The sequence below is a fragment of the Cetorhinus maximus genome, chromosome 16, assembly GCF_964194155.1.
Source record: "Cetorhinus maximus chromosome 16, sCetMax3.hap1.1, whole genome shotgun sequence".
Taxonomy (NCBI): Eukaryota; Metazoa; Chordata; class Chondrichthyes; order Lamniformes; family Cetorhinidae; genus Cetorhinus; species Cetorhinus maximus.
In genome coordinates this window covers 90,081,182-90,108,997 of record NC_135894.1, presented here as the reverse complement: position 1 = coordinate 90,108,997, position 27,816 = coordinate 90,081,182, and the positions used below count along the sequence as shown (strand labels likewise).

The following is a 27,816-nucleotide window of genomic DNA, read 5'->3' as shown; positions in this document are numbered from 1 at the left end:
ATGCACCCTGCTCCTGTAAGGTTCTGACACTTTAGTGCCCTGAATTTCCTTGACCTGGCTTAGAACCATAGAATGATGACGCACAGAAGGGGGCCACATTCAGCCCCTCATGCCTGTGCTGGCCCTTTGGTAGAGCTATTCACTTGATTCCACTCCCATGCTCTTCCCCATATCCCAGCAAACTTTTTTCCTCCGGGTATTTTTCCAATTCTCTTTTGAATGCTTTACTTCATTTTCAACGAGGTAAAAATGTGATGATGAATGCGGGGTGAGTAGCGTCATGCTACAAGAAACACCATGTAATAGTTGAAAGGTTATATTACATTTTGTTACAATTTTAGAAAAGCTACCTCCCTTGCAATTTATTACTCCACAAAGTGAAAGTAAATCTGACACTGCAGTCATGATTTATTTGAACATTGCAAGTTTCTTAAAAAAATGTTTGTCTTGCATTTTTGTCAGCCTTCCTCCTGTTGCTGTCCCTGGGGAGAGTTTCTGCTGTTTGATCTTGTGCACGCATTACTGGCTTTGTTAGAAGTTAATGAAGAGTTAAAATTTAATTTCCTTTTCCTTTGCGTGCATGCGTGTGTGCCTTCTTAGAGCAATGGGATTCTATTATCCAACACCGGTCATGGTGTGCCAGGTCTTTGTAACCATACGGGGTTATTCCACGGGTCAGACAACATAGTGGTAGGTCAGATCACGGCAGTAATGTGTTAATCATGAACAAACACATATTGACACTGAGCGAAAGAATGAGACATTAGGCCAGATAAGCAAGTGCTTGGTCAAAGGGAGAGAGGTTCTAATCAGTCTGGAAGGAGGTAGAGAGTCAAAGCGGTTTGGGAGGAAATTCCAGAGCTTGGAGTATGAAGGGCTGAAGGGCAAACAAAGTGGAGATTTGCAAAATCAGCGTTTAAAAAAACATAGAATTCTCAGTTACATAGAAGGAGGTGGGGTGGGTGGGGGCCTGTGGGTGTGTGCGTGTGTAAGTGTGCACGTGCGTGTGTGCACCTAATCTGAGGTGAGGAAAACATTTGAAATTGGATTGCAAAGTGCTTTAGAAGCCAAGAACCGGCAGCTAATTTTATCCTCCTTTTTTTAAAATCCAACAGCGAGTTGAGTGCCAAGTCGAAGAAACTTCACATGCAGATTTTGGAGGATGGAAGACCCTCAGAGAGTGCGTAGCTGACAACATCGTTAGGGTTGTGCCAACCAATTATTTCTTTTAATTGAACATTCATCACCGTGTGAGATTAAGTGCTCTGATGCATGAAACCATGTAAATTTTACTTTTTCCCGGTTAAGTTTTGTGAAGTTTGTTGCACGTAGAGTGAACTTCCAGTTCAGGCTTTTTAAAAAAAATTCACTGGATTTTCATAGGAACAGAAATGGAGCATTCAGACCCTGGAACCTGCTCTGTCTGATCTGTACCTCAACTCCATTCGATCCCTTTTGTTCTTTATCACTTGATACGCTTGTCTAACAAAAGAATATCTACCTCAGTCTTGAAAATTTCAATTGTATTGACCCAGCAACAGTGGTCTTCTAGGAGAACAGGAGTTCCAGATTTCCACTACCCATTGTGCATTTTTGTTTTAAAATGCTTTCTGATTTTAGTCCTAAATGGCCTGGCTCTAATTTTTTAATTTGTATTCCCTTGTTCTGCATTTTCCCACCAAAATAAATAGTTTCTATGTATCTTTCCAATTGATCTCATCGTTTTAAAGATCTCTGTTAGATTACCCTCCTCAACTGTGTAAAATGGAATAAAATAAGCCAAGTGTGTGCAACCTGTTCTCATAGTGTAACACCTTAAGCCTTGGTATCGTTTTGGTGAGTCTGCACTGTGACCCCCTCCCAAGGAAAATGTGAGAGTGCCAACACTCAACACAATGCTCCAGGTGGGACCTGAACAAGACTCTGTACAATTGAAGCATCTTTCCATTTACATTCCAGCTCCATTGAGATTTAGACCAACTTTCCATGAGACTTCTTGATTACATTTTGTACCTGTGCTTTAGCTTTTAATGGTCTGTGTTTAAGAACACTCCAAGCCCTTTGCTCCTCCACAGCTCCTAGTCTTATCACCATTGAGAAAATATTCTGATTTGTCTTCCTCCGATCCAGAGTGGCTGAGCTCACACTTCCCCGTATCGTACTCCATCTGCCACAGTTTCATGCACTTGTTTAATCAACCTCTGCCCCTTTGTAACTTCCTGATCCTGCCTTCACGGCTCACTGCACTTTTCTAACGACGTCTTCTGCAAAAACTTGTGTAATCTGCAATAGCAATATCTCGCTTGATATTTGTGTAAAATAAAAAGTGAAATTGCTGAAATGTATAGCAGGTCAGTTAGTAGAAGCTTACTGGTGGATTTAATAGTTCTAATGAACCGTTCCACCTGAAAGGTTGACTTATTTCTCCCCAGTTGTCTCTGGTTCACTGTATTTTGAGGGGTGTTATTTTTATTTTGATCATGTTGCTTCCTACTGCAGATGCTGCCCTTGGTGAGGTGACAGTACCCATTGACCTGTTCAAAAAACAGCCTAGCGGGAGACAAAGCTTTCGTCTGGCGAACACACAGAATGGGAATATTTCAGGATCCATCACAGCTGAGGTAGCAACCAGCGGCCGACTCTTGGGTCAATTCTGAGGTCATGCGTGTCTTAAGGGCCGCTGTTCTTTTCAAATGGGATTTTATATTCAAATTGACTCTTACTGTTTTGCTCTCGGATTGTGAGCGAATCAAATAAAAAATGGCAAGAGCTTAATAAGCATGGGATGCTAGGAAATGTCCAATCTGAAGACAAATCAGCTTGTTTCAAACAAAACTGTTCTGATTATATCTGCAAATACACTAATTGAGTTACGTTGAAAAGTGACCAGCCGTTCCTTGGAAAATCAAATATCTCTGTGCTTGACATAGCGATGCTGATGCTGGGAATGGGATATTTTTCATTTGGATAGCTAGAGTTGGTAACGATCACTCCCAGATCAAGATTTTCCTGGTTTTAGGTTAGTGGTAAGCTCCATCTATTTTTGCCTTCACCTCAAAGGAACTGCACATGCCAACAGTCCTCTGTTCCTATTTCCCTGTAACCTCTTCAGCGTTCATCACTATTTTTGCTTCATTTGTATCTGAGATTTTTTACTCTGATCCCTGGTCTGCTGCCACAGGGGCTCTTTCTGCATGTCGATTTCCGATTCCAAGTTAAAAGGCAGGAAAAAAGACGAGTTAAGCAACAGCAGCCTGGATTCAGTCCAGTATTGGCAAGGGACAGAGAACTGGGAGAAAGAAAATATCTCTGATTTGTCAAAGGATTTTAGTGCTGATAGGGAGACTGGCAGAAAAGAGTTGCCGAGAACTAAAAGTGAGCTATAGTATTGAAAGACTGAGTGGAACATCCATGCCCTGTCCTCTAGTACTATGATGCAAACCTTCAATTTTGATGTGTGCGAAGAGGAGTGTTGGGCGCTCAGTGCCAATTTTTCTCCCTGTAGTGAAGCACTTCACCTCCACAACACGCTCCTCATTCTCTCTGTTACAATCAAGGTTTATTGCACCTTTTTTTTTCTTTTTTGAATCTTTTTCCCTATTTTCAAAATTGGAGAAGTCCCTTATCTCCCTCAATCTTTGCTTCCTCCCATTTGTTTTGAGTCGAGTGTTTTAAAATGATGGTTTGATGTTACGTCACTCTGTTCCTGTTTATCTTTTGTCCTAAGTTTTTCAAGTACGGGGACTTTGTTTTAAACATACTGAGAAATCCAAGAACAATAATTTAGCATTGCCAACCTCCTCCGGCTTTTCAATCTAACCACTCACCCAGGGTTTGTAATGCAGATGAGTGTTTAAATATTCATCATCCTACTCAAAACTTGGAACTCCAGTATGCCACATGATTCCAATGCCTTGCCATGATTACTGTTTAGTGCTTCCTATTTATTAAGCAATCCTGGTATTATAATTTAAATACCCCTCTCTTTCATGGTTTAGCCTCGTGCTCCTTTAGTTTGGTTTGGCCTGCTATCTTGCTCCTGCTGTTGAAACAACTTTTTTCCTCCTTATTAAAGCCAACTAAAATAGACTAAAGGTCAATTGTGGGGATTTTTTTTTGACCATTTTCTCCCATTCCCTCTTAGCAGATTGACAACTTGTTTGAGTTCTGCAGGTCATGGTTGCCTCAACGAAGAACCCATTGAGTATTGACAGGCTATTCAACTATGCATTTGAAGGTTGGGCAGGTGGGATAGAGATAGGGAAGAAGGCGTATTGCAACTAAGCTCTATCCTACAGTGTCCACATGTGCACTTCCAGTAGTGATCGGTGACTTTTTCCTTTCTTTCTTTTTTCCACCCACTCCAACCTATTGTCGTTGAGCTACATGTGGCATCCCTATTGCTTTCCTGGCTCTGATCAAAGATAAATCTGAGACTTCCTAGTCAGTATTGGTCAAACACTTATTAGATAAAAATTCTTGAGTTGTGGGGAGAGCCCAGTTCATGTTTGGCATTTTGAAGGGAATACAGATGGTGAGGCTCCTTGTTGTCTGGCAAGAGCGCATCTGAAAGCTGCAGGAAACGCTGTTTGGATGAAGCAATATTTTGAAAGGATACTGTATATATACCTGTGGTTGAAACTCCCTCCCTCTGTCTTGTACTTGAGCCCTAACTCGTAAATGTGTGATGGAAGTGTGTTTATAATAGCTCTTTAAATGTGAACATCGTAACCTTTGTTGATTTCAGTTCTGTTACATGGAACCTAATGAAGTTAAATGCCGGCAATCCCCTTCACTGCTTTCAGCAAAGAAAGTGGAAAAGGATCGAATGGTCATGCCTTGTGGCACAGTTGTTACAACAGTAACTGCTGTGAAGACCAAGCCTCGAACAGATGGGAAGCTTTGTGGAACTCCAACAGGTAATTAAAGCTGACTGAAGTAGCTATGTTAGTCTCTTACATTTAAAATCTGTATATCACGAGTAAATATCTCTACTTCAGAATAATACTGGGGCTAAAAGGCTTAATTAAAGAGGACACGTTGATTTACAGGTGATTAGCGAGTGATCTAATTGAGGTCTGTCAGATTATTAAAAGATAGATAGATAGTTTCTCTATTCTCCTGTTGAGGGAAGTCCACAACAAGTTGACATAACTTTAGAATTAGATTTGGGCTATTCGGGAGTGATGTCAGGGGGCACTTTTTAAGCAAGGACAGTGGAAATCTGGAATTCTCTTCCTCCAACAAGCTGTTGAGGCTAGGGGTCAATTGAAAAGCTCAAAGCTGAAGTTGTTAGGCATTGTATAATGGATGCAGAACCAAATTGAGTGCAAGAAGTTGAGTTACAGACCCGCCGTGATTTAATTGAATAGTGGCGGGACAAACTTGAAGGGCTAAATGGCTTATTCCTGTTCCTATGAACTTTCAGCTTAGCACACTGCTGAAATATTTAAAGTTACCCTCTCTCTTCACTTTACAACAGTGACTGCACTTCAAGAGAAAAGTACTTAATTGGACGTAAAGCACTTGGCGACGTCCAGTGGCTGTGAAAAGGCTCTTTACAAATGCAAATCTTTCTTTTCAAAACACTAGTTTATTGGAGTATTGTCCGGTATCTTCCTCACCTACGTGGCTGAATATAAAACTTGGCTGATCCAGCGAGTTGAGTAGGTTTTTCTAATGTTGAGCAGTCCCATGCTGAACCTCATCCCATCCTGACCAGATCTATCTCTCTCTCTCTCTCTCTCTCTCTCTCTCACTTTTCACTGGGGAGGGGATGGACAGTGATTACAACTGGCCTCTCTGCCTTTTTCTGTTTCTCCTCTCCGCCCCTAGCCTAGAGTGTATATACACAATTGTTGGCGCACAACAGGAGATCTTCCACAATGCTGCTCAAAGTAAGAGTGCAAACCACTTTTTATAGGATCAGAGGTATTGCGACATGTGTTGTACAGTGTAATATCTAGCTTGCCAAAGTGCAACTTTGTGCATCCCTTAAGGCTACAAGATGTAATTGCTGAGTCTGGAGGTCAATTGGCAGCTTTTCTTCTTCTTGCTAGAATATTTTAAACATAGATGGAAACGCCAGTGTTTTCTTTGAAAGAATATTTTACCGCCAACAGTATGCCAAATGTGCAAAACTTATTTTTTAGTAAATGTATGAACTAAGTAACCTTACCCTGGCTAGAGCTGCCTGAAAACAGTGAGTTGCAGGTTTGCATCTGTTATTTCCAGCCTCTGCTCTGCCAAACCTTCTGGACCTAATTCTAGGTGGGTCTTGGCAGGGAGGAGCTCGAGATTTGAGATCCCTGCAGGTAGCAACCTGTGTCATGCCCGCCCACTGTGTGCCGTAAATCTTCAATTCTGCACATTGGGAACAGATCTTGATTAAGTCTTAAAAAATAATTTTATGGTCGTATGCACCTAAGTGGAGGCTGGAGTTCAGGAGAGACAATGAAAGAAAATGTTATATCCTGCTGGTTGCAGAATTTCTCAAAGAAATAAGTTGCTGAGAAGGTGAACATTGAGGTGAGTAGGTAATGTTACCACTCTTAAGGATCCCTGGAAGAACGATGAAAATTCCTAGTGCTTTTTAAATTGTGTATTGGCATTTTTCTTAGTCTTTCTTTTAAACTATTATGTTGAAATTATAATCTGTCTTTTTCAGCGTGTCTTAACCTTCATACGCTTAATTAATTAATTTAATGACTACCTATCATCTATGTGCACATGCATGCTATGTATCAGATGTGAGACTAATATCACCAACTAGATATCTTTGCTAAACATCTGCAAATAGAGTGACCACGATTTTACGTTTTAAAAAAAAAACATTTTTGCTTTTGTTGCCTCTTTTCCAGATTCCTCTTCTAACCTCAGGTGGATGTCATACTGGCAGCAGCCACTGCCTCCCTGGAGGCTGGCTGCTCTTGGAGGGTGGGACCTCTGCCCCTGGGGTCCTTGATCCCAGGGAAAGGCCACCACCGGCCTGTCAAAAGCTCGAGTGGTGCATGATACGGCGAGCCTTCCTGGGATAAGGCAATGGTCGGGGGGCTCTTGCTGGCGGCCAAGACTGCCCATTGCCTCCGGTATAATTTTGGCCATTAACTCGCGCTCTCTCGCGAGAGAGAGAGAGAGAGTGTGAGCGAGCGCACGCGAGAGAGAGAGGGAGCAAGTGTGCACTCTCTCTCGCTCACTCGCTCGCTCTCTCTCTCTGTAGATGTTGAAATTGAAACACGGGGGCCCTTTTCAGTCAGAGTCTAGAGTTGGAGCCAATAACAATCATCATCCTAAAATTTTTTCTTCACAAAAATTGCAGACTCCCCAGTAAAGATCTCTACAGAAGTGAAAGATGCTGATTTGGAGTCCTTGGCTGTAGGAAACTCTGAACAGGGAGCACCAGTTAGTAAAGTCTTGTCATCATCTGATACAGGTACATATTGTCTGATGCTAAGGGTGCTTTTTTTGTTTGGACTTCTTGTTTAATGGTGGTACGAGCATTCATATCCAGAACCTCGCAGTACCCTCATAACTTGTTAAATTTGAGTGCTGAGGACAGAAACGCTTTATTTTTCGATTTTGGGTATATGATGTCAGCATCAGTTACCCTTGAGTTAAGGTATAAAACAGATAAAAGTAATCTGTCCATAATCTTGCTCAATTATGTGCTTTAGCCCGAGCTGCATAAGTCTGGCCTGTAGTGGCATTGTGACAATGGTTACCAAATTGGTGATGAGCAAGAGGCAAGTTTACTCTGCTGTCCTACACTTCTCTACAGTTAGCCACCTTTTGTAGTGAATGACATTGCAACACCCTGAGCCACTGTAGATTGTGCACAAGCATTGTTTGCATAAGGATGTAAGAGCCCTCTAGGTATAGACCTCCATGTGCAGAACCATTATGCAGCACAACTTTGCGGAAATGATGCTGAAGTTTCTTGCAGCACGGGCTTCCTCACCTTGGTTTCCTCACCTTGGTTCGACCATACTTGGAGTACCATGAACGGTTCTGGTCTCCGTATTATAAAAAAAAGATTGAGGCACTGGAGAAGGCGCAAATAAAAAAAAAATAATTATGAGTATGATAGCAGAGCTGAAAGGTTATATGTATCAGGAAAGATTGAACAGGTTGGGGCTGCTGTTCTCTAGAAAAGAGAAGGCTGAACGGTGACCTAATGGACGCCTTTAAAATTATGAAATGGTTTGATAAGGTAGGCATGGAGAAGATGTTTTCACTCGCAGAGGAAACCAGAGCCAAGGGCCATAAATATAAGATAATCACAGATTAATCCAATAGTAAATTCAAAAGGAACTTCTTTGCCCAGCAAGTGATTAGAATGTGGAGCTCACTATTACAAGGAGTAGTTGAGGTGACTAACACAAATGCATTTAAGGATGATGGACACATGGAGAAAGGAATAGAAGGGCTTGTGTTGTTGATGGGGTTAGATGAATAAGGGGTGGGAGGAGACCGGTGGGAGCATAAACCCCAGTGTGGGCCAGTTGGGCTGAATGCCCTGTTTCTGTGCCATAAATGCCATATGATGGAACTTTTGGACCTAACGTCCTTGTCCCATTCCTAATAGGTTTTGCATTTTAATATTTGAACTTGGTTTTCCCAATTTACATGAAGGGAGGAAAAGCAAAACAGATTTTCCTTACGGGATGGGAGTAGAAATCCTAAGTTTAGTGCACTTTTCTGCTGTCCAGAACAGACCAGCGTTGATTAAAACATTGGGATTAAATTACAGCCACAGCTGGATGTGGGAAGTAAATATAATGTAATTACACATCCCCCTTTTGGGCATCAGGCATTCAAAATGTACACTGGCTTCAAAAATAAGTTCCATTTTAAAAGAAATCATAGTCCACACAGCATGCACTTCCCTGTTGTGTCTTTTTATCTTTGTCTCATTGCTCATATCTATTTTCTTTGTACTTGTGTGCTCATTATTGCTGCATGTATTGCCAACTGCTGTGCTTTTATTGTAGCAGGAAGTGCAAAGCCCATGCTTTTGGCAGTTGATTGACCTGTCAGGCCTTGACTGTCCAGTCTCCTCCAATTTAGCTTGAGTAACCATGGTGATCAAACAATCAAGTGCTTTCTTAAATCCTTCACTCCCACCCCCAGAGTTGCCTTTGTTGGTTCAAAAATCTGAAAGATTCAAGCTCACAAATTAGCACAATGACTCAGAGAAGGTTATACATGAATAACTCCCATTATTTAGGTGTTAGCTGTGACTCCGGGTAGTACCTTTGTCCCAATATCAGAAGGTCGTGGGCTCAAGTCCCATGAAAGTTTGAGCATAAAATTCCAGGCTGACGTCCCAGCGCAGTACTGAGGGAGTGCTGTACTGTCTGAGGTGCCGTCTTTCGGATGAGACACTAAACCAAGGCCCATCTGCTCTCAGGTGGCTGTCAAAGCTCCCATGGTACGATTTCAAAGAAGAGCAGGAAATTTCTCCCCAGCCAATGTTTAACCCTCCATATCTGGCCATTTGCCTCATTGCTATTTGTGGGCTGTGTGTAAATTGGCTGCTGCATTTCCTCCATTTGACTGCATTTCAATTGTACTTCAGTAGCTGTAAAACACTTTGAGGATGTGAAAGGTGCTGCATAAATGCAAGTCTTTTTCCTTTTTTAAAAGACAGGAGCTGTTAATTAATCCCACTCTGTTTCTCCTTGATTGTCCCCATGGGCCAGAGCACTCTAGCTGACTCAGCAGGTGGGCAGTCTAATCAAGTACTTCAGCAAATGCAGTTTCTGAGACAAATTTGAGGAGATGCTGGTCAAGGGAAGCTCTGGTCTTTCTCCCTTGGTGGGGAGATGTTTGGCAACTTTGCGTTGTTGGGCAAGGGTCAAACTCTGCCTATTCCCATTTCCATCCGTATTTCATGAGCTTTGTTGATCTGTTCCAAAGTTTGTAAGAGCTCTACCTTGAAGTACTTGACCTGAACGAGTGACTAAGTGTTAAGGCTGAACATAATTACACCGTACGTAGACCTGTTCCTTAATGTAGCCAAGTTTGTCTTTATTCTAAAGTACAGAAAGTCAGATTTCTAACTCAGCAGGAAATATAAGGACACTACACGCTAGATTGTCAGTGGGTCTTGGACATGGTGTCATAGGAATAAATACGCCAGTTGAGGAGAATATACTTCTGGTATAATTTGGATTCAATTGTAGTTGTACCCGGTATAGTTTTCTTTTTGTCAGATGCTCTTATTGTGGTAACCACAGATCGGTCGGCAGAGTTTTTTTGCATTGATTTCGATCTTAAAATTCTTGCAGAACTGCTGCAATTGAGTGGCACAGACCCAGTGGCTGAAGCAGCGATTCGACAGCTAACTGAGTCCGCAAGGCATACGTTGAAATCTCCCATCAAGAAAAGTACAATTGTAATTTCGGGTGTTACAAAGGTAGGTTCTGTATCTTGTCAGAGGTAATCTTCCCATGTGACTTAGTCAACAATTCCATTCATTCTTTCTCCTTTCTCAAACAAAAAACGTCCAGACTTTCCAAATTTGAGATTTGTTCTGGGTATTATGCTATGTTTATTTTATATTTTATGTGAAATATAATGCAGAATAGGTAACTGTGGTTTCCTGGAGATTACTTGGTTTGGCTTAGCGAGTTGAGAAGGGCTTTTCCAATCACATTGTACATGGTTTTTTCCCCTTTTTAATTGGGAATTTACTGGTGTTGAAGACACATTGTGGGGGCATTGATGGATTCACCCTTCAGTTGTTTTTCACCCTTCAGTTCCTAAGTGTAAAATATTGAAGGATTCCAGGTTCTAGACATTATAGTATATTCTGGTATAAATGCTGTTAGGGCACAAAACCAAGATGGTATGCATGTTTTTATATTTACTTTTGGGATTATGGGAAATACTGGCATGGCTGCATTTGTTGTCCATGCCCAGTAGCCCTAAGAAACTGGTAGTGGAACTTCTTGAACTGCTGTGGTCCTTATGATGATAGTGCTTGCATAAGGCATTGGAGAGAATGCAGAAAGGGTTAACAAGAATGGTTTCAGAGGTGAGGAACTTCAGATACGAGGAAAGGTGGGGCTGTTTTCCTTGGAGAAAAGAAGGCCGAGGGAAGATTTGATAGAGGTATTCAAAACCACAGAGGGTCTGGACAGAATAGGTAGGGAGAAAGTGTCCCCACTCGTGAAAGGATCAAGAACGAGAGGGCACAGATTTAAAGTAATTGGCAAAAAAAGCGGAAGTGACATGAGAAAAAAACAATTGGTGAGTGATTAAGGTCTGCAATGCACTGCCTGAGAGTGTGGTGGAGGCAGGTTCAATCGAAGTATTCAAAGGGGAATTAGATTGTTATCTGCAAAGGAAAAATTTGTAGGGTTATGGGGAGAGGGTGGGAGAATGGCACTAAGTGAATTGCACATTCAGAGAGCCAACACAAACACCAAGGGCTGAATGGCCTCCTGCGCTGTAACAATTCTGTGATAATGATGTATTTCCAGGATGTTGGAATGACAATGTAGAAATGGTTTATGTTCTAATCAGAGTGAAGTGAGACTTGGAGGTGAATATGCTTCCCATGTTTAGGAGACTTGTATACAAAATAGACTTTCAGCACTTTTTTTTTTGTAACAACTGGCCAGTATTTGCACAAATGTCTGAACAATTTGTGTTTCACCAAGTCTAGTCTCAGCCTCAAAATGCCTGTTGGCAACCGGTCCAATTTCATAAGGGATGTTTGCTCTTAGAGCGCCCTTGATTCCTATCGGCCTTTCATTTAGTGGTGCAGGGGAGAAGATCTTGAGCATTGCTCGTGTTTTTATTGGTTGACGTTGAGTATTCCGTTCAAGTTTAGACTTTTTAAATGCTTGACTTGGCTGTAAGCAATTCGTAATCTGAAGAGATGATTCCCCATCTTGCCCTCCCAGGCTCCCTTGGCTGTCGATGATGAAATGACCTTGTCGGCTGATTACGCAGCTGCGATGGATGCGTCCTTGAGACAGGAAGCTCAGCCCCACCTTTCCTCTGAGTGCGTCGCTGGACTCCCGGCAGAGCAAACATTAACTCGCAGCTTACCCCCGGCCGAGCTTTGTGCTGCCGAGGGATCTTCGCCAATGGCGTCCACAATTAGAGGCGGTCAGGAATTCAGCCAGTGGAACGATGGCTCTCAGGAAGACCTGGATTTTGAACAGAGGTCCAATGTTTCCATAGGTGGCTCTGAAGCGGGAACTGTGAAAAAATCTAGAGGTAAATGTTCTGTTCCAGTTCCAAAATCAGGACTTATTTATTTTTTTTAAATCAGTTTGAAGTGAAAAGCTTCCAGACTTATGCACTGGAATCTCTTCTCTCCAGAGTTTGTTTTTTTTTTAATTCTTTCACGGCTTCGCTGGCTGGACCAGCATTTATTGCCCATCCCTAGTTGCCCTTGAGAAGGTGGTGGTGAGCTGCCTTCTTTGAACCGCTGCAGTCCATGTGGTGTAGGTACAACCATAGTGCTGTTAGGGAGGGAGTTCATGTTGGAGTCATGTTGTAATTCTGTCAAATCCTCTTAGTGTGTCTACTGGTGACAGTCCTGTTTATCCCACTCTAATAAATGAAAACATAAAGGGCTGGAAATTCTCAGCAGGTCTGGCAACATCTGTGGAGAGAGAAACAGTTTAACGTTTCAGACTGTGACCTTTCATCAGGACTTTGTCTGGTGGCAATCAGAACTTCTTCAAGGGGAGCTTTCCTGGAAGAGAAGTAGCAGTGAATTAAACACAACCTGTAATCCAAATATAATGTGTATCCCACTTTCTTTCCTGTCCCCTGCCCCAAGCCTAGAGGCCTATCCAGGTTTTAGGGTTATGGAGGGAGGGAGCTCTTGATATTTTTGATGCAGACATTTGTTGCATAGACTTTGGAGACTTCGCTGTAAACCCTCAGCAACAACTTTGCAGAGATTCTGGGACTCCACGGAAAGAATTGCTGCCTGTGGAAAATCGACACGTGGGATTGCGCTGTCAAGTGACCAACTAGTAAATGATTTGTTACAGGACGCCTGACCTCAATGCATTGTACAATGACTCCTGCTGGAATGTGATACTCGGCTAAATGGTCATCCTGTGACTGTATTCCTGTGTCATTCGGGGAGAAGAGAGGAAAGAGGTATTGCAGTGTCCCCAACTCATGTACATGCGTTTTTCTAGCCGAACTTACCAGATAGTGAGCAGGAGCTTGGTTCCATTCTTCCCATGTTGGTTGAAGAGCAGTGATATCAAGTGAAGTAATTCTCCCCCCACTAGTCGACAATGTCTGTCCACTGCCACGTGGCACAAAGTATTTCCCTACTGAATCATTAGAGAAACTGTAATTCAATATGCGCTCAACCCGCACCACCACCCCCTGGTTCTGTTAGGAAGGAGGACCCTTAATATGTGTATCTATGTGTATTTTGTTTTCTTGAGTCATTTTGTGCAGGATCTGATTTGCCATGCAAATTTTAATTTTTTTTAAGGTGGCTTTATGCGGAGTGGCGCAAAATTCTTCTTCCGGCGGAGACGACATCAGAAGGAGCCTGGGATGAGCCAGTCACACAATGACCTGGTTTATCTGGAGCAGCCAATGCCACTGGAAAAGGAGAGGAAGTCGGCCAGGAAGCACATTAAGAGGCTTTTCCCGAAATCCAAAAGCAAAGCTAAATTTAACAGCTCCCCACTGGACTAAAGTTCACTGAACACTTTAGAGCTTAACACTCTCCTTCGCTATCTTGTCCTGCCCTCTTCCTCCGTCCCAGCCTGTTGCACTGTGACTAGGGAATGTGCAAACTCCAAAAGCCTCAAGGTATTGTTTGACTTGCAATTACTGAGGCTTGCTGCATCAGAATTACACCAGTTTAGAAGGAAACCTATTTTTTATGATGTCACTTTTCACTCATTGCAGAAAATAGCAACTTTTTTTTTATTTGCGTGGTGGGTTGTTGGTGGGCCTCTGTTAGCTTCTGGATTTTCTGTCATGAACGTTGGGTATAGTTGCAAGCCTTTGGAAATTTTGGGGCACTTTCAACACTACATTTTCCCATGTACCCAATTCCTACTACAGATAAACCTCCTCCTGCAACCTTCCTGTTCAGCTGAGGTATTCATAACTATTGAGGTATCATTGCCAGATTAGAGGCAGTTTTGCAAGTATTTATTATGCTCTGTATCCAGTCTACTTTCAATTGCCCTTTGTCATATGGAGTTTAAAATTATTGCAATTTTTTTTTAAAACACAAAATGGTAACTTGTCACTTCCTCGGTTCCATTGTTCTACTTTTTCTCTTCTCGGCTCTTCCTTCAATAATCCATTCTCTTCTCCCCATTTTTCTAAAGTCCTCTGAAAATGAGAGGCCTACTCCCAGGCCTCAGAAGATGGGACAGTTCCAGGGCCTCAGTGAGCCAATTAGAATGATTTGCATTCTCTCCATTTTAGTTTTTATTCCCTTCAAAGACAGCCCTGATAAGAGTATCATCCCGCGAGCGATTTGTGATCAGAACGCTGATTTCGCCCCCCCCCCCCCGGACCCCTCCTCACCTTTCTGAATGGTGCCAATCCAATGACAATTTTACCTTGAGCGTTGTGAGTGAATGACGAGATTGTGGAGTTGTTCTCTTTTGTAGGAGCTGTCAGATGGGCCGTTTCGTAGCAGGGACTGGAGGAAAGAAGCGTGTGCCAAATGGGAACCAGCCACCCTGCTTCGACCCCCCCCTTGCTAAGAATTCCTCGCGGAGGGGAAAGCTCTGGGAGAAATTCCCTGAAAGAGGGAGATGGATCCTGAGTGGAATGACTGCCTCTTCTAAAACAGAGTATGGAGTTCCAATGTAAAATGTCGATACAATTGCTGAATTTGGGAGACCATTGTAATGTTTAAGCCAAAATATCAAAACAATTAGGTTTGGTTTGTGCCAAAAAGAAGCCATATCTTGTAACCTGTTATTTTACACTACAGTTTCAGATCGAGCTCAAAAGCATTAATTTCCCCTCTATGGGACTGAGAATCCCTGAAGTGCCGGAGTTTGGGACTAAAGATTACAAGCCGGCTCTTGGCTTTTTACAGTTTGGGAATATGAATTTATGAAGCATGGAATAAGCATAAGAAAAGCCACCATGACATTAGTACAATTGAACAAGTAATTGATCACTGTGTTGAAGGTATTTGAAATAGGACAGAACTCTCAGTTCAGTAGGATTGCATGTATGTATGTATGTATGTATAGCATCCTTTTTCTGTTGGTTGGTATTTTAAGGGATTGTAACGTCACCTCTAACACTCAAAAAATAAATAAAAATAATCTTGAGCTTCCCACAGGCCATGTGAGCACGCTGCTGCACTGTGCCACTTTAAGTGCCACATGTTTAGTGGAACCAGAGGAACTTTTCAAAACTGCACTTGAATTATTTTTAAAAATGACCAGAGAAGTTGTCGCCTGAATCCGTCGTTCTTCATAACGTCTCCATGTGCTGATTCTGTCCAGTGATTTCATGCTGCTGCACTGTCTCTGAAGCCTTGAAGGGACACCTCCTCCTAGCTGTGGGCGGGGGCAACTGAAAGGGAAATGGGTTGCAGATACCCAGCTCTGAAGCTGCCATTTATTTTGTAAGAAGCTGATCGGCTAGCAGGGTGAATACCTGATAATCTTGGCGCATCCCCACTGTTTGCTAGCATGTTAATCCAGGCTTCAGATTTAAGAGTTAAATGGACTGGGTGTGGGTGGGTGTGTGTGTGTGGGCAATAGGACAAACCTAAAATTTTGTACCTTCCTACCTCTGGTGAGTTTTTAAAAACAAATCCTACATTATTTGGTTTACGACAACTGTGTCCAATTGTCATCTTTTATGCTGTGACTTTTTTTTTTGCTACTGCCAATTTTGCCTAAAAGTATTTGGGAGCCATTGAATAACTGTAGTGGTCTGCCTTTCCTTTGCTTCAGATTGTACTGCAACTTAGCACTGCTTAGGTTATAGCCATATTGTCGACCTGTAACTCTACACATGCAATTGATGTCTATTTACTGTCTAGCTATGCTGATGGAATATTTACTGTTTTTACGAACTAAAATTTAGTGACAAAATCCAAAACTATACAAGTTCTGTAAATGAGAGCAAAAAAAAACTTGTATTTTTCCAAAATGCTTTTCCGGCTCTGGGGCTGTATTCAATTTCCTAGGGAAGAAACCGCCCCCCCCCCCCACCCCTCCAGGATGCTCCATTTTACTTTTACTGCCTGTGCCAAGTACTGAATGGAGTATAAAGACCAATGAAAGCCTTGTTACTCTTTTTCCTTTGCAGTTCAATTGGTCAAGAGGTGGCATGATACTCGACTGTTCCTGTGGATTTTGTCACTTCCTTTAAACTTTTTTCCCCCATGTTTTCCTCACTCCTCAATCGCCACCCCCCCCCCCCCATTCTATTCCACTGAGTTATTTTGGGGGAACAAAGTGTGTGCTGGGTTTACATGTTGCTGTTCTTTCACTATGGGCTTCCAGGTATTCTATCTAGCTCAGTGAATTTTTTTTATATTAAATGATATTAAGTAATAATGTTGTAAGTAGAAAAGTCTAAAATGATTCCTAACGGGTGACCTACCAATCATTTGTGTGTGTGTGTGTGGTTTCTGTCAATTTAGGACTTTAGTGTTCAGTACTGACACTTCCTACTCAAAATTGAGGGTGTGGTATCAACATACTGTATACATTTCCATTCTCTCTCTCTCTCCACTCGCGCTCTCTCTCTCTCTCCACTCGCGCTCTCTCTCTCTCTCTCCACTCGCGCTCTCTCTCTCCACTCGTGCTCTCTCTCTCTCTCTCCACTCGCGCTCTCTCTCTCTCTCTCCACTCGCTCTCTCTCTCCACTCGCGCTCTCTCTCTCTCTCTCTCTCTCTCTCGCTCTCTCTCTCTCTCCTCTCTCTATCTATCTCCTCTCTCTCTATTTATCTATCTATCTATCTCTCTCTCTCTCTCCTCTTACATGAAAATCTGGCCATTCCTTGCATGTGAATTACTGTACATCAAGACTAGTATCTGATGGGGGATTAAACACATGACCAAAGAGTGAGAAAGGGCTGTGTATCCCTATTCCCACTGGCTACGATACCGCCTTGAAAAACCCTATCTTTCCATTTAAATGTACTGTTTCCATGTAAACTTCAAAATGTTTTAATTTAGCACAGGCACAATGATTGTTGGTTTCTCGTAAACCGTAACTGGAACCTTTCTTTGGTGCTCCCTCCCTACCTGGAATTAGTAAAAGGGAAAAATAAGTGTATGATGTTTATGGAACTGAGCCAGGAACTAGGACTAAAAATGGATTGCACACTAAGTTATTGATGATTATTAAAACAAATGCTGCATGTTAAACTTGCATAAAAGGAGAAACACTGAAGTTACCCAGTTGCCTTCATATGTAAAACGTGTGTCTTAATTCATGTAACTAATGCAATAAATATTGAGAATCGTGACTTTATTTTTGCTCTTTTGTTCTTGTTGCTGAATGGGATTGTTTCATCATCCTAGTCACCGAGTAATGTTTTAGATAGAAGGCAACCATTGATATATCTCTGTGCTGTTCAATAGAAATTGCTTAGTAGCCATAGGTATGGCCATAGCAACACCATTTTAGCCACAGGTACTCATTGTAGCACAAAATTGCCTTGAGCATGTGCTTCATGTGAAAAGAAGGACTTGCATTTATGTGGTACCTCAGGACAATAAAAAGTGCTTTACAGCCAATTAAGTACTTTGTGATGTGTAGTCACTTTTGTAATGTAAGAAAACCAACAGGCAATTTGCACCCAGCCAAGTGCCACAAACAGCAATGTGATAATGGCCATGTAATCTGTTGGTTGAGTAATTAAATATTGGCCTGGATACCACCAAATTCCTTTGGTCTTTGAAATACTGCCATGGGAACTTTTACATTGACCTTAGAGGCCAGGGGGCTGGGTGGGGTGGAGTGGTGGTACTGGTGAGCCTGTGGGAGTGGGACACCAGTAGTAGAGCGCAGTTCACGTGCGCAGACTGCGTATGCACGTGAATGACACATCTGACAGGACAAAGGCCGCCCTGGCAGCAAACAACAGGGGACAACCGCCTCAAATGCAGGACGGTCCCATAAAATATGGGAAGGTTTGTCACCCTGAGGCCAGCATTCATTGCTTATCCCTAATTGCCCTTGAAAAAATAGCGATGAGCTCCTTTCTTGAACTCCTGCAATCAGTGTGTGAAGGTACTCCCACAGTGCTGTTAAATAGGGAGTTGGCAGAATTTTGATCCAGCAACAGTACAGAAATTGAAATTATAGTTCCAAGTCAGGATGGCGCGTGGTTTGGAGGGGAACCTGCAGGTGGTGGTGTTCCTCTGCATCCTGCCCTTGCTCTGCTAGGTGGTAGAGGCTGTGGGTTTGGAAGGTGCTGTCAAAGGAGCCTTGGTGAGTTGCTGCAGTGCATCTCGTAGATGGTACACACCGCTGTCACGGTGTGCCAGCGGTGGAGGGAATGAATGCTTAAGATGATGGATGGAATGCTGAGGAAGTGGGCTACTTTGTCCTGGATGGTAATAAGTTTTTTTGTGTTGTTCTCCAGGCAAGTGGGGAACACTCCATCACGTTCCTGACTTGCATCTTGTAGATGATGGAAAGGCTTTGGACAGACAAGAGCACTTGTAGAATACCTAGCCTCACACCTGCTCTTGTAACCACAGTGTTTATGTGGCTGATCCAGTTAAGTTTCTGGTACCCCAGGAAGTTGATAATGCTTAGGAGAGGTGCTTAGACTTTTGTTGGAAATGGTCATTGCCTGCACTTGTGTGATCCAAATATTACTTACCATTTATCCAGCCCAAGTCTGGATGCTGTCCGGGTCTTGCTGCATGTGGGCACAAACTTCTCCATTAATGTTCTACAGTGGGACTTTCCTCAGAGAAGGTTCTGGGTTCAAGCATATTACTCCAATCAACAGCTGACACTGAAGAAGAATTCAAACAAGGTTTTAGCTCATTTGAATGTGAGTTCACATGCCTGACTCTATCCATTCTTTTTAACCATTCAAAAATGCAATTGGCCACATCTGCATTCCCAACTAGGTACATGTAACTAGAAGTTAACATATTGGTCTATTTGGTCTACCCAAACCATCCATCAATCTCATTGTTATTTCTGGAATTAATGGCCCTTTGTCCTGTCCTAATGGGAGGTCACCTAGTCTGTTTTTTATTAATACCTGTGACGGTTTTCTGTTCCATTACCTTGCTGGTAATGTGTTATATAAATATATTGCCGAAATTTCCTTTTTTTTTATGTCCTTAACTTTAAACTCTGTCCTCTCATCCTCTAATCCTGTGCCCAACAGAAATTTCTTGGAACCAATTTCTCATACTTCATTGCAAATCCTTCATAAAACATGTACAGCAGTCTCAGTGGGAGCACTCTTCCTCCTCCTGAGTCAGATAGTTGTGGGTTCAAGTCTCACTCTAGAGACCTGAGCTAATAATATAAACTGTGACTTCAGCATAGTACCGAGGGAGTGCTGCACTATTGGAGGTGCCATCTTTCAAATGAGAGGTTAAACTGAGGCCCTGTTTTCACTTTCAGGTGAACATGAAGATCCCATGGTACTATTCAAAGAAGATAATTTGGTCATTATCACATTGAAGTTTGTGGAAACTTTGTGAAAATTGGCTGTCGTGTTACCTATATTACGACAATTGCGCTTGAAGTATTAATTGGCCGTAAAACACTTTTAAGATGTCCTGATGTTGTGAAGGTGCTTTACTAATGTGTGTTTTTTCTTATAACATCTGATTTCATTCTCTTCAAAGAATAAAATTCCAGACTAGAAAATCTTATATATTTCAATCCTCAAACTCATGAGTCAATTATTTGCCATTGTCTGGGTTCGCTCCAATAATTCTACATATTTATTGCATTAAAGGAAGCAAAACTAAACGCACTGTTCCAGATGTGGCCTCCCCAAAGCCAGTTAAAACTTTTAGAAATCACATCCTTAGCTATACATTCTTCTTTTATTTGCTTTCTTGACTGTTTATGAACTCCAAACCAACAGGTTTAATAATCTATCCCCCAAATTCTAGGTTTTTAATATTAGTTCGAGGGACATGTGCTTTACTGGCAAAGCCAGCAACTTATTGCTCCTGCCTAGTTTCCCTGAGGTGGTGGTGATGATGGGCTTTGAAGTGCAGTCCATGTGATTTGTAACAGTTTTGATCCAGCTTGAAAACAGTTGAGAGTCAACCACACTGATGTGGGCCTGAAGACATATATAGGCCGAATGTTTTTCTTTCATAAAGGACATTAGAGAAATGTACAGAACTGGAGAGGGCCATTTGGCCTATTCTGTCTGTACCAGCTCTTTGTAAGAGCTATTCAATTGGTCTTGCTCCTTCCCTCTATCCCTGTAGCCCTGAAAGTGTTTCCTTATTAGGTATTTATTCAATTTCCTCAAAAAGTGACCATTGAATCTGCTTCTACTATCTTTTCAGGTAGTGCATTCCATACCTTACTGCATAAAAAAAAATTCTCATCTCTCCTAATCTGGTGATTTTGTTAGCCAGAGAATACAGATTTAAGATAGCTATCACCCCAAGCACCATTGGAAACATTTCTCCTTATTTACTGTATTAATTAATCCCCAAGATGGATTATTTCTGGGCCGCAGTGTAAAAAGAGTCTCACTCGGGACTTAAGCATATACTCTTAGTGCTGAGGGAGCACGCCACTGTTGGCACTGCCAACTTCCGATGAGACGTTAGAACAGAGCCTCGCATTTAGAAACTTCAACTACTAAAATGGAAAGCTTTTTTTCCATAATGTCTGAGTTCTAAATACCATTGTGGATTATGCCAGGAAAGGCCTCTGCCATAATATACCACATGCTCCCACCCACAAGGAAGAGAGCTGGTCCAAACTTTTCCTGAGGACATTAATTTCATCAAGGCTTGATTTGAAATATGATCATACCACATTAACATTTGGGAACAGCAGCACCGGGCTGTCCCGCTAAATGACTCTGGCCTTGATCTTTGCCCTTGGTAGGTGGGTGACACTGGGAAGGTTGCTTTTATTGTCCATTCCTATTGTCCTGAGAAGGTGGCAGTGGCCTTTGAATTGCTGCAGTCCTTGTAATGATGTTCTTAAATGGAGCGTGTCTAGGAATTCCAGCATATTTTCCCAACAAAGATGTAAGGATTGGGAAATTAGATCCAGCTCTCTATGATGTATGACTTGGGGATGATGGTGTTCCCAATGGTCCTGCTGTTCATTGTCTTTCTCAACAACAATAACTAGCATTTATATAGCACCTTAACATAGTATAAAAAAACATCCCTGGGCACTTCACAAAAATGGTTAGCAAACAAAACTTGACACCAAGCCACGAAAGATATTAGAACAGGTGACCAAAAACTTGGCCAAAGAAGTAATTTTTAAAGAACATCTTGAAGGAGGAGAGAGCAACAGAGAGGTTTAGGGAGGGAATTTTGGATCTTACAGCTTAAGGCATGGTCGCCAATGGTGGTGCTATCAAAATTGGGATGTGTAGGAGACCAGAATTGGAGTTCCTCAAAGACCCAGAGGAGAGAAGTGCTGTTGAAGTAGCCTTGAGGAGTTGCTGCATTTCCAGCAGCCACAGTGCACCAGTGATGTAAGGGTGCACATTGCATAAAGTAGTAGCCATACTGTTCAAGTAAACTGCTTTCTACTGACAGAAAGAGTAACTGGGAACCAGGTATAGTCCTCCTAATTGTCATGGTAGAGTCTAATAGAACTGAACTTTGACCAAAGCTCTGGGTGAAACTGTAAATCTGATTGCACCCCAAAAGGGAAAAGTAAAACGTGGAAATGAAGGGTGCTAGTAAAACTTGTCTGAAGTGGCCTTGTATAGTTTAAAATGGAACTCCATTATTACTGTTTTTTTACTGAGATTTGAAAATTTTGAACTGTTTTTTCCTTCTGGAACTTGTAAACTAGAGTAAGAGCAGGGATATGCAGCAAACTGACACTTACAGCAGTGCCATTTACATTCACTTAAGCAGCTGATATCTGGCTCATCGCCCATTTAGTGCTCTGGATATTCACCTAAATATGTTGGGTGACCTCAGACTTCGCAGCCACAACATGCAGATGGTCTGGAACTTTGACACATTGGAGGCAACTGAGTCGGTGGCTTTCATTCCATCAACTCCTCAGATTTAATACCAGGAGGGAAGCTAGAGGAAGTAGTTAGTAATTGAAAATAAGTTTTCCTTGCCTTGAAATAATAGAAAGTGGCTGCAGAGAGAGGTGCCTTTCCTGCTGAAGGTGGTAAGTCCAATTTGGCAGCAGTTAACTTAGTGGATCACATGTCAGTGGCAATAACCTTCCATTATTAACTGCCTTCAGGAAATGAGAAAGATGAGAACAATGGCAAATAAAATCTAACATAGTGAAATGTAATGTACTGAACATTAAAAGAAGAAAAAACATTTACTGTATGAATTAATATCAAAAACAGCCAAATGTAGGGTTGAGAGAAACTTTGGGAATTGTTAGTGGCAATTAACTTCCCAAATCATTGTGCAGCAAAAAAAAAAGGACCCAAATTAGAATCCCAGTTAGTATGAAAAATATTAAGGTGGATAAGTCCCCAGGGCCAGATGGGATCTACCCCAGAGTGCTGAGGGAGGCAAGGGAGGAGATTGCTGGGGCCTTGACAGAAATCTTTGTATCCTCACTGGCTATGGGTGAGGTCCCAAAGGACTGGAGAATGGCCAATGTTGTTCCACTGTTTAAGAAGGGTAGCAGGGATAATCCAGGAAATTACAGGCCAGTGAGCCTTACGTCAATGGTAGGGAAATTATTGGAGAAGATTCTTCGTGACAGGATTTACTACCATTTGGAAGCAAATGGGCATATTAGTGAGAGGCAGCATGGTTTTGTGAAGGAGAGGTCGTGTCTCACTAACTTGATCGAGTTTTTCGAGGAAGTGACAAAGATGATCGACGATGGAAGGGCAGTGGATGTTATATACATGGATTTCAGTAAGGCCTTTGACAAGGTCCCTCATGGCAGACTAGTACAGAAGGTAAAGTCGCACGGGATCAGAGGTGAGCTGGCAAGATGGATACAGAATTGGGTTGGTCATAGAAGACAGAGGGTAGCAGTGGAAAGGTGCTTTTCTGAATGGAGACCTGTGACTAGTGGAATTCTGCAGGGATCAGTGCTGGGACATTTTCTATTTGTAGTATACATAAATGTTTTGGAGGAAAATGTAACTGAGCTAATTAGTAAGTTTGCAGAAGACGCTAAGGTTGGAGGAGTTGCAGATAGTGAAGAGGATTGTCAAAGGATACAACGGGATATAGATCAGTTGGAGACTTGGGCAGAGAAATGGCAGATGGAGTTTAATCCGGACAAATGTGAGGTAATGCATTTTGGAAGGTCTAATACAGGCAGGAATTGTACAGTAAATGGCAGAACCCTTAAGTGCATTGACGGGCAGAGGGATGTGGGTGTACAGGTTCACAGGTCACTGAAAGTGGCAACGCAGGTGGATAAGGTAGTCAGGAAGGCATATGGCATGCTTGCCTTCATTGGCAGGGGTATTGAGTATAAGAGCTGGGAAGTCATGCTGCAGTTGTATAGAACCTTGGTTAGGCCACACTTGGAATATTGCGTGCAATTCTGGTCGCCACATTACCAGAAGGATATGGAGGCGTTGGAGAGGGTGCAGAGGAGGTTTACCAGGATGCTGCCTGGTCTGGAGGTTATTAGCTGTGAGGAGAGGTTGGAGAAACTCAAATTGTTCTCACTAGAGCGACGGAGATTGAGGGGCGACTTGATAGAAGTTTACAAAATTATGAGTGGCATGAACAGAGTAGATAGTCAGAAGCTTTTTCCCAGGGTGGAAGAGTCAATTACTAGGGGACATAGATTAAAGGTGAAAGAAGAAAACTATGGAGGAGATATGTGGGGCAAGTTTTTTACGCAGAGAGTAGTGAGTGTCTGGAATTCACTGCCAGAGGAGGTGGTGGAAGCAGGTATGATAGTGGTGTTTAAGAGGCAGCTTGACAAATACATGAATAGGATGGGAATAGAGGGATTCGGACCCCGGAAGTGCAAAATGTTTTAGTTGACAGGCAATATGATCGGCACAGGCTTGGAGGGCTGAAGGGCCTGTTCCTGTGCTGTACTTTTCTTTGTTCTTTGTTCTATAAGTCAGGGGCTGTTAGTGATGCTGTACCATGTTCTGGTTAGATTGTATTTTGTATACTATATCCACCTTTGGACATCAAGACACAAGGGTAACAACGGAGCCATGGATGAATGCATTAATGAGCTAGTAGACTCAGAGGACTGACCTATGACGGAAAATCAAAGACAGCCGGGCTCTTTAGCTTTGAAAGTTAGCAAGTGATAAGAGAGCTAATGACAAGGAAATAATAAATCCATGGCGCAAAGCGAAAGATGCACAAACTCCATGGACCATAAGTGAAGACTGGTGCAACGAAAATTTAGACAAATATCGGAAGAAATTTTTTTTTTGGCACAGCAGTAAAGTAGTAAACCTTTAAGCGTAGACTTTTAAATAGGAGGCATGGGAAGTAATTTCTGTTGATTTATCAGCATATTTAGACCGTAAGACCATAAGACGTAGGAGCACAAGGAAGCCATTCGGCCCATTGAATCTGCTCCGCCATTCAATGATATCATGGCTGATCTGATAATCCTCAACTCCACTTTCCTACCTTTTCCCCATATCCTTTGATTCCCTTACTGATTAAAAACCTGTCTATCTCAGCCTTGAATATACTTAATGACTCAGCCTCTACAGCCCTCTGCAGGAAAGAATTCAACAGATTGACTACTCTCAGAGAGAAGCAATTCCTCCTCACATGGACGACCCCTTACTCTGAGATTATGCCCTCTGGTCCTAGACTCTCCCACAAGGGAAAACAACCTCTCAGCATCTACCCTGTCAAGCCCCTAAGAATCTTTTATGTTTCCATAAGGTAGCCTCTCATTCTTCTATACTTATTTATTAGTACTTAGAAACATACTATGTATACTTGTGTAAAAGTCGAATTTTTGAGACCAATGTTTTAGGTCAAAAGTCAGAATTTTTACACGGGCAACATTTTTGAGAGATTGACATGCGTGCTTGATTTGGACTCAAATCACAACAGAATAAAGTAAAAACCAACAATGCTAAAGAATTCATATTCATTTTATAATATATATTTATTTTATAACATTACAAACCATATACATTTCATCCAACACAATATACCATCACGAATTAACTGCAACACTTCATGTTGACATCCTTTGACATCACTTTGGTCACCACCTGAATCACTGAAAATTTCATCCCAATATTCTAGTTGTATAACATTATCAGATGGCCCTTCAAGGGGAAATAGTGGCATAGTAGTATTGTCACTGGACTGGTAACTCTAGGGACCCGGGTTCCCCAGAGGCAGATGGTGGAATTTGAATTCAATAAAAATATCTGGAATTAAAGTCTAATGATGACCATGAAACAATTGTCATAAAAACCCATCTGGTTTGCTAATGCCCTTTAGGGAAGGAAATCTGCTGTCTTTACCTGGTCTGGCCTACATATGACTCCAGACCATTGATTTAAATGCTGCCTTAGCCAGCAACACCCACATCCCATGAATGAATTTTTAAAAAGTCATCTTCATCATCATCATTAGTGGTACCAATACCTTTGGCATCATCATTCCACAAGTAATTGTCCTCAATACAATCAAGTGCATTCAATGTTCCAAATTTTAGAAGTGATTTTTTGGAAATATTGGGAGCAAGTTCATTTGACGCATCCATGACCCATTGACACAATGTTGCTAGTTGCTGCTTACATATTTCCACCCTTATATTTTACTACCTTCCAACACCTTTTGGATACTGTTCTTGAGAGGTTTATTTGAACACGCCTCCAAGGGTTGAACAGCACTAATGAAACCACCAGGAATGGCTGTCACATCGGTGTTAGTTGATTTCACATCACAGGCTGCATCATCGACAAGGCAGGATTCAAACATGTCCCAGACGAGCAAACTTTTCTCTTTGCCTAGTTCTCTTGGTCTCAGATCCACACTTCTTTGATCCATTTCTTGCAATCGCCTTTATCCATCCAGACTTCATCGTGAACATGGACGTCAATAGTTTTCTGAAATTTCTCACTGGGGAGAGCTTTGAGCTTGAATATCATTGTCGGCTTTAATTTTGTGCCATCTGCCATACAAGATGGAACCACCATGGACCGTGTCTTCTCATGGCCAGTCTTCTTTGCAAGGACGGTTTTATCACCAGTCTTGGTATCGGTCTTGTTTGCTGGCATGTGGAAGTTCATCAGTGTATCATTCATATTTCTAATGCAGGTCAATCGATACACATTCTTCTTTAGACGTCAGATCACAAAATGGTGGAATTTGATGATTTTATTATCGAATTCAGGTGGCTGTGAAATTTCTATTTTCTGCCTTTTCATAAATCTTGCCGTGTGGCTGTGGCAGTGAATTCTGGAATATCATCTTGCTTTGCTTCTCTGAGGTGTAGATTTGCATGGCTCCGCAGGTGAAAATATGACCATTTTGCCGATGCTTGTTAACCCGTCCTTCCATTGTTCTCCTCAGCTGGCCGATTTATTCTTCAGCGTCTTTTCTAGTTTATTGGATACATTTCTCCAGTCTCTAGTTATTTTCATAGAACTCTCTTGTTGCTGCACAATTATTAGTCTTCTCGGCAAATGCTACAACTTTCATTTTAAATTGGGCTGCCACTCGTTATTCTTTCTTGAAGGCATTGTGATAGTTTTGTCGATTGGCTGGGAGATTACCACTAGAGTTGGTGGAGAGAAAATCTAACTAAAGGCTCTTGCATGTACCTTCAAATTAATAAACCATGGTAATTACCAATAAGTGATTACCAATCACAGGGCCTTATGATCCCTGAAAATCTAGCGTCAACTTTTTACATGAGGCATATGAAAAATGACTTTTGCATTAAAATTACTTTTACATTAAAATTACTGTTTCAGGGGGTATATGAAAAATTATTTTTTTAGGTCAAAAGTCATTGGGGTCAACTTTTACATGAGTATATATGCTATCTTGTGCAACAATAGCATTTTTTTCATAGGATACAATAAGAACAGACAAATAGGATAAGGTCATTTCTAATATTACAACACTAACTACACTACAAAAATACTTAATTGGCTGTAAAGCACTTTGAGACATCTGGTGGTTGGGAAAGGCACTATGTAAATGCAAGTCTTTCCTTCTTTCATTTAGCCCCTCAAACTATGCTGCCATTCAATGAGATCATGATCAATCTGTGACCTAACTCCATATACCCTCCTTTGCCCCACATCCCTTAATATCTTTTGGGTATCGCAAATCTGTCAATCTCAGAACTAAAATTAATAATTTATCTGGCAGAAATTGCCATTTGCAAAGGAAAGTTCCAAACTTCTGTCACCCGTTGTGTGTAGACATCAGGCAGAATCAACATGGTTTATTGGAAGGGAAATCATGTTTAACCAATTTATTGGAGTTTTTTGAAGAAGTAACACTTGTTCTGGATAAAGGGGAACCGGTGGATGTACTGTTCTTAGATTTTCATAAGGCATTTGATAAGGTGCCTCATCAAAGGTTATTGCGGAAAATAAAAGCTCATGGTGTAGGGGGTAACATATTGGCATGGATAGAAGATTGGCTGGCTAACAGGAAACAGAGAGTAGGCATAAATGGATCATTTTCTGGTTGGCGGGATGTGATGAGTGGTGTGCCACAG

General features: G+C 41.8%; 1 protein-coding gene across 2 annotated transcripts in view; it reads left to right on the top strand.

The window, feature by feature from the left end:
* c2cd2 (C2 calcium dependent domain containing 2) overlaps window positions 1-16,714 on the top strand; it is a 64,108-nt gene extending 47,394 nt beyond the window's left edge. For both annotated transcript variants that reach the window (XM_078560338.1, XM_078560337.1), the window contains 7 exons: window positions 1,116-1,180; window positions 2,500-2,621; window positions 4,748-4,919; window positions 7,319-7,432; window positions 10,290-10,417; window positions 11,913-12,231; window positions 13,481-16,714. In XM_078560338.1, the coding sequence (XP_078416464.1) occupies window positions 1,116-1,180; window positions 2,500-2,621; window positions 4,748-4,919; window positions 7,319-7,432; window positions 10,290-10,417; window positions 11,913-12,231; window positions 13,481-13,689 (1,129 nt within the window). In that variant the 3' untranslated portion in view covers window positions 13,690-16,714. The remainder of the gene's footprint in view (window positions 1-1,115; window positions 1,181-2,499; window positions 2,622-4,747; window positions 4,920-7,318; window positions 7,433-10,289; window positions 10,418-11,912; window positions 12,232-13,480) is intronic.
* Window positions 16,715-27,816: the final 11,102 nt, after the last annotated feature.